Raw genomic sequence first — 16,648 nt, 5'->3', positions numbered from 1 at the left:
AAATGCAACTTTTTGATCTACAGCAGCAGGTCTGCCGTACGTCAGAGGCTTCTGTAGTACATGGGCATACAGCATACTCTGAAACGTGGGGCTGGACAGATTGTCGACTGAACTACTGACTTTCTGACAAATTCTGCAATACAGGTTATTAAAATACAAAGGAGTCAAGCTTATAACCACATATTTTGTAGTTGAGGTTGTTCGTTCCAAAAGTTTCTTTTGAGTTCTTACACATTGAAGCAAGCCATAGGTCACCCGGAGAATTCACAGACAGGGAACTGTACTGGAGCGCGTCTAGCTCTCCTTGACACGGTATTTTAAAATCTAATTTGACTTGATTATTTTAAAATCCAATTGAGGTCTTATGAGCCCTGCTATTTAATATTAAACCGTGTTGGAGAAAGGTAACGAAAGATTTAAGAGATGGAGATGGTGCCATTAAAGTTAAATGTAAATGTATGTGTCTTGTAAAGCGCACTGCTGCCCTGAGGCGTCGTGGCGCTGTAGACCGCTGGGGAACCCGTCCTGGCTATCCCTGTGAGATGGTCCCTCCTGGGTATCTCCAAGGTGAAACCAGGCATCCCCGGCGAATGTGGGGGGCCGTTGTGGAGATGAGGCAAGCTAATGCCCAGAGTTGCCGAGTGTGTTCCTGGTTAGAGTAGGTACCGAGGCGAGAATTATCAAGTCCGTTTTGACCCTGGTCCACGACCCTGCCGCGTCGGGAATTGAACCCTGGTCCCTGGCCGATTCTCTGCTTGCGGATCTGCCGCCTCTAACCAGTGAGCCACACCTCTCCACAGTTGCAGTCTTTGGTAAGTATTAACATAGTGGGGCTATCCAAGTAGCTTTCCATTTTCAAAATATTGACAATCCGATATGCTGCTAATGACTGCAATATGATTTATGAAACATTGGGACACTTTCTGTGGAGGGGCAGAATGAAAGAGCTGTGTATAGCTGGATCCTTATTTCTAAGGATATGAATAAAAAGATTTGGTTTGCTTAATGGTAAGATCTATGATAAGGCCTTTTTAGGTGTGCTATCAAGTATTGGTTAATCTAAAGACATGATAGTGACTCTGACAGGTCACAAATGAAGAGGAATGCACTCAGAATGTCTTTTTTTTACCAATACTTCTCTTTATATATAGGATATTGGCAGGAGAACAGAATCCACCAAATGTTGAATGTAGAGTAAAAATACTATGAGGAGGCTCCATCAGGAATCCTCACTTTGGGGAGATACATCAAGTCAATTTAATGGCACTCAATTTAGCAACCTTGGAAGAATGGGCGGTTGAGTTTACATTGGCCGCCCTTCAAACTTGCAAATGACCACTGTAAGAAAGGCATGGAGAGGTCTCAAGCAAGCAGACATTTACTGAGCACATTTTACATTCCCATTCAGAGCTTTGCCGTAAAGCTATGCCAACAATGCAACAGAAATGTGAATTCATAGATCACTTTCTGACAAGAACCTTGTAGTACACTAAGTAACTGTTGCTCCTATTAGCAAAATCAATAGTGCTAATTTTTTCAAATTCAGACGAATGGAAGGCTGAGTTTAGCAGCTTGGATTCAACACTAAAACCTTCAGGATAAACAACTGTGTCTCCAGTGAATACAGATATCCACTTACTTATTTTGTTAGCTGACTAAACTTTCCAATTCACTCCTAAAAATTTCCAAAGAACATTCCCTTATAAAAGGTGGTAGAGTCTATGACCTGCACATGTACTTCAGCTGTTTAGACACTGAGAAAATGTTCCCACGATCTCACAATGGCAACACTTTAATGGAAGAGGATGGACCTGTGGAGTTTGCCCAGATGAGAATTCAAAGCACAATCAATTCAAAGCTTCAAGGCTGTGCTTTCAATGATTATCCGACTAGACCACAGACCTCAATGTTCATTGCAAAGATATTAGGATTTTTAAGTCTAGGCATAGAATGTGTAAACTCCAGTTTTCATTGTCCAGGCTTTTTCCAAAGTTGAATCACGAACAAACCGAAATAAATGTTTTCATTTTGCATCAGTGTCTGAGATGTTTTGATATCCGAATCCTTCTCCCTTGGTTTCATCGATGTTCGACATATTGCTCGCGAGGGGCAGCACTGCTCTGTCTGTCAGAGGAATCGACCCATACTCCACTCCATGTGTCTCCAAGCGCTGTTGCTCTACTAGACTTTGTGACAGTTGAGACTGTGCAATGACTTGTCCATCTTCATCGTCGCTCCCCTGGATGTAAATTGTGCAAAAGAAAACAATTGAAAAAACACAGACATTTCCTTCAATCATCTTTTTTTGTTTTGGCCTCCTCTGTTAGGTGTGAAAACACCACAAACAGCATTTACCAACAGCAGATTTATACCCATTTACTGGTCAAACATTCTTTGTGTACAGAACAGTGACATTAATAGGGGTAAAAGGGGGTTTCATCAAAATCTTTTGAAATATGCAGTTTTAAAAACACTACAGTTTCTAATCTCATGTTTTTTAAAGTGCTTAGGGAATTCAAGCCTCTTGCAGCACTCTGTTACACTTAGAAGCCTCAAGAACCTTTCGGCAAATGGCAGAGTAGAGAGGGCGAGGAGGCGTGGTCAGGGAGAAAAACAGGCTGACGTGACCACAGCTAATAAAGTGGTGAAAGTTTTACAGTATGGCAAAGTAATGGGTCCACCACTTGAGCGGTGTCACAGTTACATCAGTGAGTGGATAGCTTTTAATATTAGAGAGATAAGTTCCATTTAGAAAGTCTTTAAACCTCCTCATACCTCAGCTTGTCTCCTACTGTGTTCATCTACTGCGTACTGATACTTTGGCACATTCAGTCCGAAGAGCGTTGCTAGCTTTCCCCCAAGGAATTCACAGGCTAAGTTCACAATAATGGAAACAAAAGAACATGCAATGAATACAGAATATGGCTTGACTACCATGATTTCTATCGCAAGTTATTTATTTACAGCTAATTTGTATTTCAATTATTAACAGAGAAAGACGAACGGCTATATATTAGATTTTTGCAAAGCACCGCCCCCATTCGTCAACCATTATGATGTTCACACAACAAAATCTCTGTAAGTAAGAAAGCATATTATGTGTTTGCAAACCACTTGCAGGTCAAGTGACCCTATCTTGGCACTGAATGGGGTCACTAAGTTTCCATTCCTGTATTATGTAAAATAAGCTGGAAGAGCGGGGTCTCTCAGCCCAATATATGTTGAGCGGGTGTTCACTTACTGAAGCAATATTGGCACAATGTCCCCCACAGGTTCTCACATGACAGTTTTGCATTTTCCAATCTAAACAGAAACAACTAATGAAATGTATTTACTGAATATTTATATATTTAAAAAAGTATATATATTTTGTTTTGCATTGGTAAGTCCCAAAGGGTGGCAAAACACTTTGCCATTGAACGGTTTCATACAATCCAATGTCACAAGTATAATTAAACATCTAGTATACAGAATAGTAATATAATACAACTGAATATAACAAACTTAATTATAGGAACAGTTGTAAAAATTGAAGAAAATATCTTTGTTGGATATCATGAAAAAGAAAAAAAATAATGACAAAAATACAGTAACTGTTCTGAGAAAATTCTTTCAGAGAGAATTGGCTTGCACAGCTGAACTCTTTCTGAAAAAGCAGAATGTTTATCTCTCCTTTACTGATAGGAAATGAAGGACTTGTTCTGATGTCAGATGGGATGAAGTTACACACCCTGCTGCACATCCCAAGAAGATCTGGCGCAGAATGTTTGTCTTCTTAAATCCTGGGGTCTCAAGGAGGAGTATTAACCTGCTCTGATGGATTTGTTCAGTTTCTGGGCAAGAAAATTGGATCCTTCTAAAAATGTGGCTTTAAGTGTGATGCTTTTCACTCTTATGGGGTTCCAGTTCAGACAGATATGTTTTGGTGAGTTTATTGAGCCTGAGGCCAGCCTAGTCACTGCATCAAGGCCTGCCCTACGATGGATCAGAAGCAATTTGGAAATTAGTTAAAAAAAAAGATTTAATCTGAACCAGTCTGGGCATTACAAGAGACTTTATAGCCAGCTTAATATCTGGATTTAAAAAAAGAGGGGTTCATTCCACAGAGGGATCAGAGTTCCAGTTGTGCCCTTTCTCATTGTATGGATGTTTGCTTCAATATTAAAGTCTTTGTAAAAGTGAAAACGAATGGATTTGGTAGGTTTCATGATTGAGGTTTACAGTTTAATACCACAAGTGATTAAAGCCATGTCTCTATTTTCAGACAGCATTGCAGCACAGGTAACGGGAAAACCTCTTTTATGTGGGTTAGGCTTTAGGTGGATTATGCTACCCAGTTAGCAGACCATCAAGACTTTGGCCAGGAATGCAACATTTGTAGGAGAGGAGACTTTTTGGCAGAGCTGGCTGGGTTATTATCTGCATGAAGGTGGAATGAGATGTGACAGCAGCTGAGTATGGGGGTAGATGTTCTATGTAAAAAGGCTAAAATGGGCAGGTTGGGGAATAGAACTGTGTAAGGCCCCTTTCTGGATTGTTTAGTGATAAGAAAGAAAGCGGCCCAGGTTTATATACTGATTCTGGTTTTCCAAGTATGATGGGAACCAGCTGAGGACTCTCTCATTAAGTATTTTCAGGAAAGTGTCATTGTTCAGGTATCAACAATTGCTAATAGGTGAACTAGGACAATTAGCTTGGAGTCACTTTTACCATGGATGCAGAGGGTGTTGTGAACTATTTTCAGAACTACAGTCTTCATGCTGCATCCTGACATGAAACCTAACTAAGGATTATTGAGTAGGTTGTTTTTCTCAATTAAATCTTTGAGCTAGTCCTTCACTGAACTTTCTAGGACGTTGGGTAGGAATGGAAGATTAGAGACCCCACAGAGATGACTTGATCTGCATCTTGAATGGTTCCTTCTGATGAAGAGTTGCTCGTGTTGATCAACCAGGGAGTCAAAAAAAGTTTATTTTCTTTAAAGGTGCAGTGAGACAGATTTAGTGGAGTGGGAAGAGTGTTTAGTTTCCCCACTATCTTCAGCAGGGCGGTCAGGTTTACCTGTCTGAAGGAGGATGAAATGGCTTTGACATTTTACGGGATGCCATTGTTGGCTTCAGTTTTCATAGTCTGAGTGAGGGAGACTTCTATTTCTTCACTATCTCTAAGAGGAATGTTGAGAACTCCTCAACACTCAAACCAGGGGTTACCAATGACCTATCCATCCTTGGATAGGTCATTGGTAACCCCTGGTTTGAGGACAGTGAATTCCTTCACATCTTGAAGAGCTTTTTAGGGCATTTTTGGCTTGGTTTATCTCTATCCTTATGATGGCAGATTTAACTTTGAAGACAAGATTTTATATGCATTCCATTCAAAGTTGTGCCAGATTCTCCACAAGGATTTTTGACACCATGTTTTGACGTTCTGGGAGTTTTCCTATTATAACTCAGCACTTTGTTCTAATCTCTTTTTGCCTCGTAAGTATGTTGGGGCAAACATACCCCAAATCCCTATCATGTTTTCAATAATTGCACGTTTTCCCAGAAGCACAATAGCACCCCAAACACAAAAGAGCACACAGATCATAGAACAGTCGTATCCGTACTGATCTGCAACCATTTGTTAAGTGTAAAGTAGTGATCAGTCTCATTGGGAATCTTGCCGGGCACTTCATGAGTTATAAACTACTTTATTATTACTTTTATCTCATCAATGTAAACCCACTCATTTCTACATATATGTTCTACAGCATTGCTTTGTGCGCATCAACATTCTTCCAATAGTCTTTACTGTCTCTACAAATATTCCCAAATGTGGCTCTGTGATCAGAACACAAACATGTGCCCGCTCCATGCTCATTCACGTATGATTTCAGCTTTCAGAACAAGTAGTGTTTCTATTCCTCATCTTAAAACACCGACTGAAGTTGGTATCCTTTGCCAATCTTCGGTTCCCAACACTTTCTCAATGGCTATCTTTGTGAGGGAGCAGTGAAGTCTGCTATTCCATGCTTGACCTGTGAGCCACGTTTGTGAAGGTCTTTAAGCATTTGCACACATTACGCTCACGAGCAGAGTTTTGTGACTGAAATCAAAAAAATAATGTGCACTAATGGCATGGATATCTACTGCTGCAGAGAGGATAATGAGAGAATGTGTACGCAAGGTGAACATTCCTTGCAAGTAGGACCTACAACGAAGGTTTAACATATTGCCAGAGGAACTTGCAGTGTTGCTTCTCATGTTCTACCAGATCCATCGATAGGGAATATTACTCTCAAACAATAATAATTTAAGTTGCCAACCCACCAGTTTCTGTATGTGAAGAAGGCTTTTCCTCAAATCAGCATCATTTTTGGCACGGCATCATTGTGGAAGTCAGTCTTTGGGGCGAATAGAGCCCTCGCATTGGATGGACTATCATTTGGATAGAATGAAGAATTCAGGAGCTACGCAATAGAGGCGGCGGAGTCTTTTTTGATCAAATATGTTATTGTCTTTTATTTAAGGTATCATCAACTTGGATCAGATGAATAGCAACAGTTACATTTCTAGTCAAGGCATAGCTGGAATTATTAAACAGTTCCTACAAGTAGTTAGGCAGTGATGTTATGGTAGCAATAAGTATAACCTATTCTTATCAAGTCACACATCAATCTGGAAGCAGTACAACCAATTGAACCAAGATCTTTTTTCTGGAGCAATCCCTAGCTCTATATGTGGCTTCTTCAATGAAGGATTCCTCATTGCAACATCAGTGTGGGTGGGGGTATGGATGAAAGCCAAAATATACCTATGTCACACTTAGCAAGTAGGAAACCCAAGCCAACAAGGGAATGTGCCCTATGCACCGTTATCATTCATAAAGCCAAGAAGTATTAGTATGAGAGAGAGGAAAGTTGGGGAGAATCCAACCGTCACCCAACTAGGCTGACAATTTGTGGGTTAAATCGTCAGTACCCTGTTAGGACAGACATCGCCATCCCACACATAAGAAAACCCCATTTTATGACTAGCACCTCACACACTATGTGGATGTGAACCTGCCAATCCTCCAAAGACACACTGGAGAATAGTATACCCTATTCTGGTATTTGACCAGGATCAAATGTAGCATTATTCAAATAGCCAGCTCCAAATGAGCCTTTTTCGCTTCACACCAACTCATCATGCAGTACATATACATCATTTTCTAAGCTATATTTAGGGTTGGTACACCTATCTGGGCTGTGTTTGACTAAGTACGGTAAACCTGTGCGATTCCGGTATTTTTAAGCCAATCAATAACCAGCTTGGCTCAAAGGGGATTCAATTCCAGAAACAGTGTCAGCTCTGATTTGTAGGCCTCTTTAACATGCCACATTTGGAGATATTTATAAAATCGCAAATTATGTATCTGCAATTCTTCACTATGAACAGTAAAGGATTTGGTATGGTCATGGGACCAAATGTCCCCGAGTTTATAAATGAAAAGTAGATTCCAACGATCAAAGCCTTCAGGGTTCAGTATCTGCTTGAGCCGTGTCCACCATTAGAGAATTTTCCTGAGTTAATTTGAGGGGCAAAGAATGTGGTCATCAGTGCCCATGCAACTGTATTAACAATCCCACTTTAGTAAATAATTGAATTCCATCCTAATCGTTGGTTCATCCCGTGTTCTAAGGTCTAGTCATTAATTACTCAGTGCTTGGACACCCAATATCACAGCTTGAAGTGTGCCATAGAGAGCCCGCTCTCATATACAGAATGGGTACATTTCCAAAAAGATACCCTAAGCATCACAATTAGAGGTTAGATTCATCTGACATCCCTGATCCTTCATTGTCACTGGTGTACAAGTTGACAAATGTATTTAGTTATGCTATCACAACAACACGATTGTCTATGACATTAGACAATTCAGTCTGGGGCTTGGCACACAATTTAACAAACTCTCCAGCTAGTTGTGTTGAGGTTCCACAGACGGTGGTGGATGTTGAGGAAATGGCCACCTAACATAGTACCACTCTTGAGGGACTGCAGCAACATCTAGTAGTGTGCCAAGCACCTAGCCAGTAACATTTCCACCTCTTCAGGATTGTGACGTAATCTTTGAAGTTCAATATTGGCATAAAACACCATTTAGCATAAAACCTAATTCACAGGTGTCGGAGCTGCACCTATGTAGTGTAACAAATTTCTTGTGAAGGAACATTTGTTACAGTTGCCCCCAACCAAGTTAACCATACCAAGGATATGAACAATACTGAGCCCATTCAAATTTTTTCTACGGGCAATGTTGATTTTTAATTGTTCAAATTATGCTCTTCAAGAGGGAAGATTAAAGGGATAACCCAATGTGCATTCTCCAAAATGTGGATGAGATTAAGTGAAAGGTTATCAAGCAGAATTTATGTTGCAATTAATTGTGATGTGTCAGGTAACTCCTGTTCATGCACACACCACTATTCCAATTTGTCTGATAAGCACTACACCCTCATGGAAAACCTAATAAAATTTACTGGAGGGCTTCAGGGGCATTTTAGGCCCACTTTTTCGGGCAATAATCTTAATTGGGTAAGAGTCAAATTGGGAACAACACGCAGAAGCACAGCTGGAATAATGGCAATACTTAAACTAGACAAACCACTAGAATTGTGCTCACCACACTGCCCAATTTAACCTGCCACTGAACCACACCGGTTTGGTTGTCGCAAAAAGAGACAGCACAAAACTGACAAATCACAAAAACACGAGTGCTTGAGGGACACAGGGTATGGACTACTGCATGACATTAAAGTGCCAAAATCTGGAGAAACTGGACGGAGTATAATTTAATCATTGTTGAAACGGGGCTTGGTAAAGATAACCCATGTGATAAAAAAACTGATGACTGACGTGACAGATGTGGAAAACTAATCTGCTGGATAGTTATAACTATTAAGCATAGTGTGTGATGTTGACGCACAATCAAATAACGCCTGGCGGTTGATTATATAATATGCAAATAAAAAAGAACCTTTATTAAAAAAATAAAAAAGATGAGAAAAGTCATCATTTATTTCAGGAATTAAAAACTATGGAAACTATAAGAAGCCATGATTCATCATTTTATGTTTTGATGACTGAATATAGCTCCTAAAACCCTTTCTGTACTAAGAGCTACTTATGATCAAAGAACATTTTACCGAGCTACTAATATTATTATTGTGACCACAGTGACCACATCAGACAAGATTACATTAGTCAATCAATCAAACAGCATTTGTAAAGTGCAACACTGTCACTCCTAGGGGTGTCTGGGAGCTCTGTCTCTGTAGAAGAATCTTTCTGAAGTCTGCCAGTGAGGGGGCTGTACGGAGCTGGGAGGGGGGGGGGGTCGTTCCAATTCTTGGCAGCGATGTAGGAGGAGCAGCCGATGCTGCAGCTTCAAAGGAGGCTGGGGGTGTGTGTGTGAGAACGCAGGTGTCTAGCGGATAGTGGAAGTTCAATCTATGGTTGCGGTAGGAAGGTCCTAGGTCAAGGTGGGCTCTGTAGTTGTGCGTGAGGATCTTGAACTGGCATCCTTTCTGGATGTGGAGCCAGTGGAGGGCTCTCAAGTGGGCGGTGATGCAAAATCGTTTGGGGAGGTCCAGGATAAGTCTGGCTGCAGCATTCTGTATGGTCTTGAGTCTTGTGAGGAGTTAACTGGAGATGTCGGCATAGAGGGCGTTGCAGTAGTCAAGGCGGCTGGTGACGAGGGCCTGAGTGACAGTCTCTCTGCTGTTGGTTGGGATCCATCTGAAGAGTCTGCGGAGCATGCGAAGTGTGAGGAAGCAAGAGGAGGGGACTGTATAAACTTGTCGTTTCATGGTCATTTGGCTGTTGAGGATGATGCAGAGGTTGCCTGCAGGTTCGTTCGGTGTGAGCGTGGGTCTGAGTTCTGCTGGCCACCAGCTGTGGTCCCATGAGGAGGTGTTCTTCCCGAAGATCAGTACCTCAGTTTTGTCGGAGTTGAGTTGGAGTCAGTCAGTTGTCTCTCATCCATTTTGCAAAGTTGGTCATGGCGTTGCAGAAGTTGGTTTTGACGGAGGTGAGCGAGAGGATCAGTTGAGTGTCGTCTGCGTAGGAGATTATGTTGTGTCCATGGGATACGACGACATCTGCGAGGGGGGTTCAAGTAGATGTGGAACATGGTGGGGATGAGGGATTATCCTTGTGGCATGAAGCATATGAAGTCTTTGGGTACGGAGATGAATGGAGGCAGTTGAAGGCTCTGTGTGTGTCCTGTAAGGAAGGAGGCAATCCACTTGAGGGAGTCTTCCTGTATGCCTATATTGTAGAGTCTGTTGATGAGGGTGTTGTGGGGGACTGTCAAACGCTGCAGAGAGGATGAGGATGATCAGGGCCATAGTTTCTCCACAGTTGAGTGTTCTGACGTCATCCGTGGTGGCAATCAGAGAGATCTCAGTGCTGTGGTTGGCACCAAATCCTAATTGAGAGGTAAGCAGTTACTGGTTTTGTTGCAGCAATTTGGTGAGTTGATGGCTTTCTCAAGAACTTTGGCCAGGTAGGGGGAAGCAGGGAGATCGAACGATTATGTTTGAGCTCGTTAAGGTCAGCTGAGGCTTTCTTTAGGATGGGTCTGATGTTTGTGTGTTTCCATCTGTCCAGGAAGGTTGTTGTGGAGATGGAGGTGTTGAGGATTAGTGGCCAACTTTTGCCCAGGTTACTAGCATTGATCACCTCAGATCACCATGTGCAGCTGCAAGCAGTAATATGAAAAGGCTTTGCGAATGTGGACTGTCTTTGTGCATAATACATGACAGCCATAATTGCAAAGCCCTCGGCACAATGATGACAATATCTCTCCAATGCCCTATCATTTATCATGGAAAAATCGGTTTTAAATATAGTTTTAAAAATCTGTCATTTTTCTACAAACAAAAGATGAGTTCCAAAAATAGACACATTTGATCTTGAACTCTGGTGTACATACATTAATTCAACCATGCCAAAGCTTCTAATTTAGTAGACTGGGCTGCACACAGGAAAGCTACTTACAGATAGCTGCAGAGCTACCAGTAGCTCACACACTACTTTATGGGGAAGCCTGTCCAAAAAATATAACAGACAAATCAAATCTGCGAGAAAGGAGCAGGAGTGCCACTGGGCGTGTGGATTGCCACTAGAGGGCAGGACTCACAGATGGCAGAGTCCAGGAGCTGTTGCAGGGTGGGAAAGAAGTCTGACGGCCCTGAGACTTTAGAACAGGGGGTAAGAAAGCAAGCGTCACTTTGGTTTCAAGTGAGGTGGGTCCCGTCCTTGTCCTCAGTAGAGCAGAGATCAACAAGCAGCCGAGCAAAGCAGAGAGGCAGTTCTTCCAGAGCAGCAGTTAAGCAGGGTGGAAATCCCTTGCGGCACAGCAGTCTTTTCTCCTTCACATGTCCAGTAGCGTACTGTCATGGTAGTGTCAGAGCTGCGGTATTGATGCCCATTTGTGCCTTCGAAGTGGGGTTGACTTCAAAGAAGGGTCTTTGAAGTGCATACAGGCCCTTTTTCCCCGGCCCTGGCTCCACACTATCAGTAGGAGGTAATCAGCCCTTTGTGTGGGAAACAGGACACTGCCTATTCAGGTGTGACATGCTGCAGGCACTCAGAGCAGAAAGGGCATAGAAATGTCCACTTTCTAAAAGTGGCATTTCTAAAATAGCACTGTAAAATCCAACTTTACCATTAAAGAGGATTTATTATTATCATTCCAAAGATATAAAACATGGGGCAGCCACTTCTTTCCAATTCAGAATAAGATTAAAAGTGTATTAAGGAATTCCTAATGCCAACTCAAAAGAGGAGTAGGGCTCACAGTAGTGAAAAACAAATGTGGTTGTTTGTCACCATAGGACATGCAAAACTTACCAATACATGTCCTACCTTTTACCTACACAGCATCCTGCCTCATGGGCTTTCAAGGGACTACCTTATGGGGGACGTATATGTAATAAAAGTGAAGTTGAAGTCTTGGAAAGTAGTTTTAAATGCCAGGTGGAAGTGGCAGTAAATTGCAAACACAGGCCATGCAAGAGCAGGCCTGAGACAGGTTTGAAAGGGTATTTGAGTGAGTGGCACAATAAGTGCTGCAGTCCCACTAGTAGCATTTAATTTACAGGCCCTGGGTATACAGTATGCCACTTTACAAGTGACGTCTAAGTAAATTAAATATGCCAAACAGGCGTAAACCAATCGACCATGTTTAGAGGAGAAAGCACATACACGTTTGAACTGGTTAGCAGTGGTGAAATGCTCAAAATCCTAAAGCCAATGAGGGGAGAAGGCAAGAAATGTGGGGTGACCCTTCATAGAAGGCCATTTTCTAACAGGCCAGATGGCAGTTCATGGCATAGTAATCTCAATTGTTTGACCTATTTTTTAAAATATTACAGTGGCTTCTTGAACTTTTGGATTCGGAGCCCAATCATGAGTGAAATGGTAATTCCATTCCAGCCCGAATCTTTCTGGCCCAAACAAAATTACAAGTTTCTAGGATTTACTGCACTCAACATTATCGGATGTGGTAAAACTAGGTACAGTTCCGGTACAGGTGAATAGCTAAATGGCCCGGTAATAAGGAAATTCATGGAGACGCATGTAGCAATTTCACCTCCACTACGTTCTACCCCATTACCAGATACGTATCTCACAACTGAGGGGGGATGCATGCACATGCATAGTTACCACTCCACCATGTGCAACGAGTAATTATCTCCTTAGTAGGCTTTGCAGCAAGAAAAAATTAGGTATCAGCTAAATAACTGCGGTTGGAAAAAAAAATCGACCTTTGGTCTGGATTAGACATATATTGAAATCGAAGTCTGATGGCTGGTAATGGGAACTGTACTTCAGAAAATGTGCTAAATAAATACAGAATATTAGTGAGTGCAGATATACCTTGTATTTTTTTTCTTATATAAAGGAGTTGCACAGTTTTGGTGAGGCATTTGCCAAAGTCCAAAGGTTCCAGAATGAGCCTGATTTTGGCTTGTACCACTATTTCCATCTTCATACATATGCTGAAGTGGCACTCAAGTACCCATCCAATCTCCACAAACTATCAGTTAAATCCTGGTCAGGTATAAACAGATTTTTTCTTCTTCTTGCAATCCTTTTGTTAGAAAACCTAAAGTCCGCAAGCCAGAATTGTTTTGGTTGAAATATTTTTTCACCGTTTGTACTTTAGTTAATACAAACATAATAAATTGAATGCAGGAACAATTCGACATAGACCAGTTTCTAATTAGACTAACATTAAGTACGCTAGTAATAGGGCTATCTTCTGTCTCAGCTTTCAATTTACAAGCCAAAAGTATTCTGACATGGTCTGAATGCTTAATTATGACAAATGTGGGAAAATTGTGAACACGTATAATTTTAGCTTTATTAGCCTGCAATTGTCTTTAAAGATCTATATGTCGAGTAGGATCAGTAGTAGAACTCATCTGATTCTGAAGATGTGTTAGTGTGACAGTTTTGTGAGTAGCTCTTAATAGTTTCCAATGATTAGGACAAGCTACAGAGACCCACCCTTAGTATGACATACATAATGCTTCTCATTCCAATATTTTCCTTTCCTAGTTACTTGGTATCCATTGTAAAATTACCGGTATTTCCCTGTAACATGACTATGTTTATCATCACCTATGCTATTATGGTTGAATTTGGCTCGGATTTCAATTTTCTTTCCATTCAGCATCTATATTCTTTTATGCTCAGAAACATTCTCCCTGGTCCTGATAATATTCCACTCATTTGCATAAGAGTCAAAACGTTGTGGACAGCCATCTGGCACCAAAGGGCATTAACGATTCATACTTGAAAGAGGACTATGGGCTAGATGTACGAAACATTTTTGTGTTCGCAAACGGCCCAATTCACACTGATGTACAAAGCTCAGATTGTGATTTGGTAACTTGTTATCGAACGGCAATTATGATTCTCGATTCGTAATTTGGAAGGGGCATGTTGAGGGCGTCCCTAACTAATTCCAACCCGCAGTGTTAAGTACAAATGTTTCGCAACCAAAATAATGTCGCAAACATTCACATTTTACTGCCAACTCCTCCCCTTTTAGAATGGTTGAATACATATTGTTAATAGCAGACAGTTGTCCCACTGACCACTGCTTACTCTTAAAAAGCGTAACTTAAACGTTCACTGAAAAACAGGGTGCATTTAAAAAAGATTGCATTATTTGAAAGGAATCACAGACATGGGGGTCTGCTGGCCCCAGCAGATGGCAGCGAATCCTAGTGGGTCACAAATTGCAACCTACCTCATTAATATGCATGAGGTAGGTCTATTTGTGAGCCACTAGGAATTGCCAATGAAACTCAAAAGAGTTTCATACATTAGGAATGGCGATTTTCTAATTGCGATTTGCAGGAAATCGCAATTAGGATATTGCTATTCTTATCTTCGTACATCTGTCCCTATATTCTTTCAGAAGTTCAATCAATCAATCATAGCATTTGTAAAGCGTGCTACATACCTGTGAGGGTCTCAAGGCGCTGGGGGGGTGGGGGGGGGGGGGGGGAGGGGAGCTTCAACTGTTTGAAGAGCCAGGTTTTGAGGAGTCTTCCGAAGGTCAGAAGGTCTTCGGTCTGCCGTAGGTGGATGGGGAGTGTGTTCCATGTCTTGGCGGCGAGGTGAGAATGATCTGCCGCCGGTGGTCACGCTTCGGATGCGAGGGACGGCGGCAAGGGCACGGTCTGCGGACCGGAGCTGGCGGGTGGGGGTGTAGAGGCTGAGGCGGCTGTTGAGGTACGCTGGTCCGGTGTTGTGGAGTGCCTTGTGTGCGTGGGTGAGGAGTTTGAAGGTTATCCTCTTGTTGACAGGGAGCCAGTGCAGGTCTCTCAGGTGGGGTGTGATGTGGCTGCGGCACGGGATGTCGGGGATCAGGCGTGCGGAGGCGTTCTGGATGCGTTGGAGCCGTGTCAGGAGTTTATCCGGGGCTCCTGCATAGAGTGTATTTCCATAGTCCAGTCTGCTGCTGACGAGGGCCTGGGTGACCGTTCTTCTCGTTTTGGTGGGGATCCACTTGAAGATCCTGCGAAGCATGCAGAGGGTGTTGAAGCAGGAGGAGGAGACAGCGTTGACCTGCTTCGTCATGGAGAGGGTCGAGTCGAGGATGACCCTAGGTTGTGTGCGTGGTCGGTGGGTGTTGGGGGTGTTCCTAGTGCAGTTGGCCACCAGGAGTCGTCCCAGGCCGAAGGGGTGGATCCGAGGATGAGGACCTCCATCTTGTCCGAGTTCAGCTTCAGTTGGCTGTTCCTCATCCAGTCCATGACGGCCTTCATACCTTCGTGGAGGTTGGTTTTGGTGGTGTGGGGGTCCTTGGTGAGGGAGAGGATCAGCTGGGTGTCGTCGGCGTAGGAGATATTGAGGTTGTGCTGTCGTGCGCGAGCGGTGCCATGTAGACGTTGAACAACGTTGGGCTGAGGGATGAGCCTTGGGGTATGCCGCAGATGGTCCGGGTGACTTTGGAGCGGAAGGGGGGGGGTGGGGGGGAGGCGGACACTGTGTTCTGCCGGAGAGGAAGGAGGAGGTCCAGTCCAGGGCCTTCTCTTGGATTCCGGCGTCGAAGAGGCGTGTTCGTAGTGTGCGGTGTCAGACTGTGTCGAAGGTGGCTGACAGGTCCAGCAGGGTCCTGATGTCATCAGTGGCGACGATGAGGGCAGTTTCGGTGCTGTGGTTGTTGCAGTACCCAGACTGGGACGGGTCCAGGATGCTGTTCTCCGAGGAAACTGGTCAGTTGTTTGTTGACGGCCTTTTCGATGACCTTCGCCGGGAAAGGGAGCAGGGAGATGGGTCGGAAGTTCTTGAGATCCTTGGGGTCCGCCTTGGGTTTCTTGAGTAAGGCGTTGATCTCTGCATGCTTCCAACTCTCCGGGAAGGTCGCTGTCTCGAAGGAGATGTTGATGGTTTTCCGGAGATGGGGTGCGATGGTGCTGCTGGCTTTGTTGAAGATGTGGTGTGGGCAGGGGTCTTCCGGGGATCTGGAGTGGACGGTGTTCATGATCTTGATGGCGTCGTCGTCGTTGATGTTGGTCCAGGCAAGCAGGCGGTTGGTGGTCATGGGAGCGGGGGTCTCCGAGGTTGCCGGGGTGGCGTTGAAGCTGTCATGGATGTCTGCGATCTTGCGATGGAAGAAGGTGGCCAGCGACTCGCACTGGTCTTGTGAGGGTGGGATGTCGGTGTTGGAGTTGGGGGTGGAGAGTTCCTTCACAATGTTGAAGAGCTCTTTGCTGTTGTGTGCGTTGTTGTCTAGGCGGTCTTTGAAGGAGGTCCTCTTGGCGGATCTGATGAGGTGGTGGTGTTTGCGGGTGCCGTTCTTGTGAGCGGTGTAGCTTTCTGGAGTTCGTTCACGGATCCAGTTTTTTTTTTAGTTTTCGGCAGGTTTGCTTAGACGTCTGGAGGTCTTCGGTGAACCAGCTGGCTTTCTTGCTAGTGTGGGTGTTGGAGGGCTTCTTGAGCGGGCGAGGGTGTTGGCACAGTCCTTGATCCACTGTCTGAGGTTGCGAGCGGCGGTGTCGGGGGTCGGTCGAGTCTACGGGCGGGCTGCAGGCACGGGTGGTGGAAAGCTGGTCTTCAGTGACTTTGCTTCAGCAGCGGCGCAGCATCTGTTGGGTGCA

At 43.6% G+C, this 16,648-nt stretch overlaps 1 protein-coding gene across 2 annotated transcripts in view; it reads right to left on the bottom strand.

Moving 5' to 3' along the window:
* Positions 1-911: 911 nt before the first annotated feature.
* Positions 912-16,648, bottom strand: part of FAM177B (family with sequence similarity 177 member B) — a 108,061-nt gene continuing 92,324 nt past the window's right edge. The window contains exons 4-5 of one of the 2 annotated variants that reach the window (XM_085612974.1): positions 2,776-2,873; positions 912-2,239 (exon numbers count right to left, since the gene is read on the bottom strand). In XM_085612974.1, the coding sequence (XP_085469100.1) occupies positions 2,024-2,239; positions 2,776-2,873 (314 nt within the window). In that variant the 3' untranslated portion in view covers positions 912-2,023. The remainder of the gene's footprint in view (positions 2,240-2,775; positions 2,874-16,648) is intronic. The other variant, XM_085612975.1, reaches the window with a different exon arrangement.

This window comes from Triturus cristatus, chromosome 6 (assembly GCF_964204655.1).
Source record: "Triturus cristatus chromosome 6, aTriCri1.1, whole genome shotgun sequence".
Taxonomy (NCBI): domain Eukaryota; kingdom Metazoa; phylum Chordata; class Amphibia; order Caudata; family Salamandridae; genus Triturus; species Triturus cristatus.
This window is presented reverse-complemented; position numbering and strand designations above follow the sequence as displayed.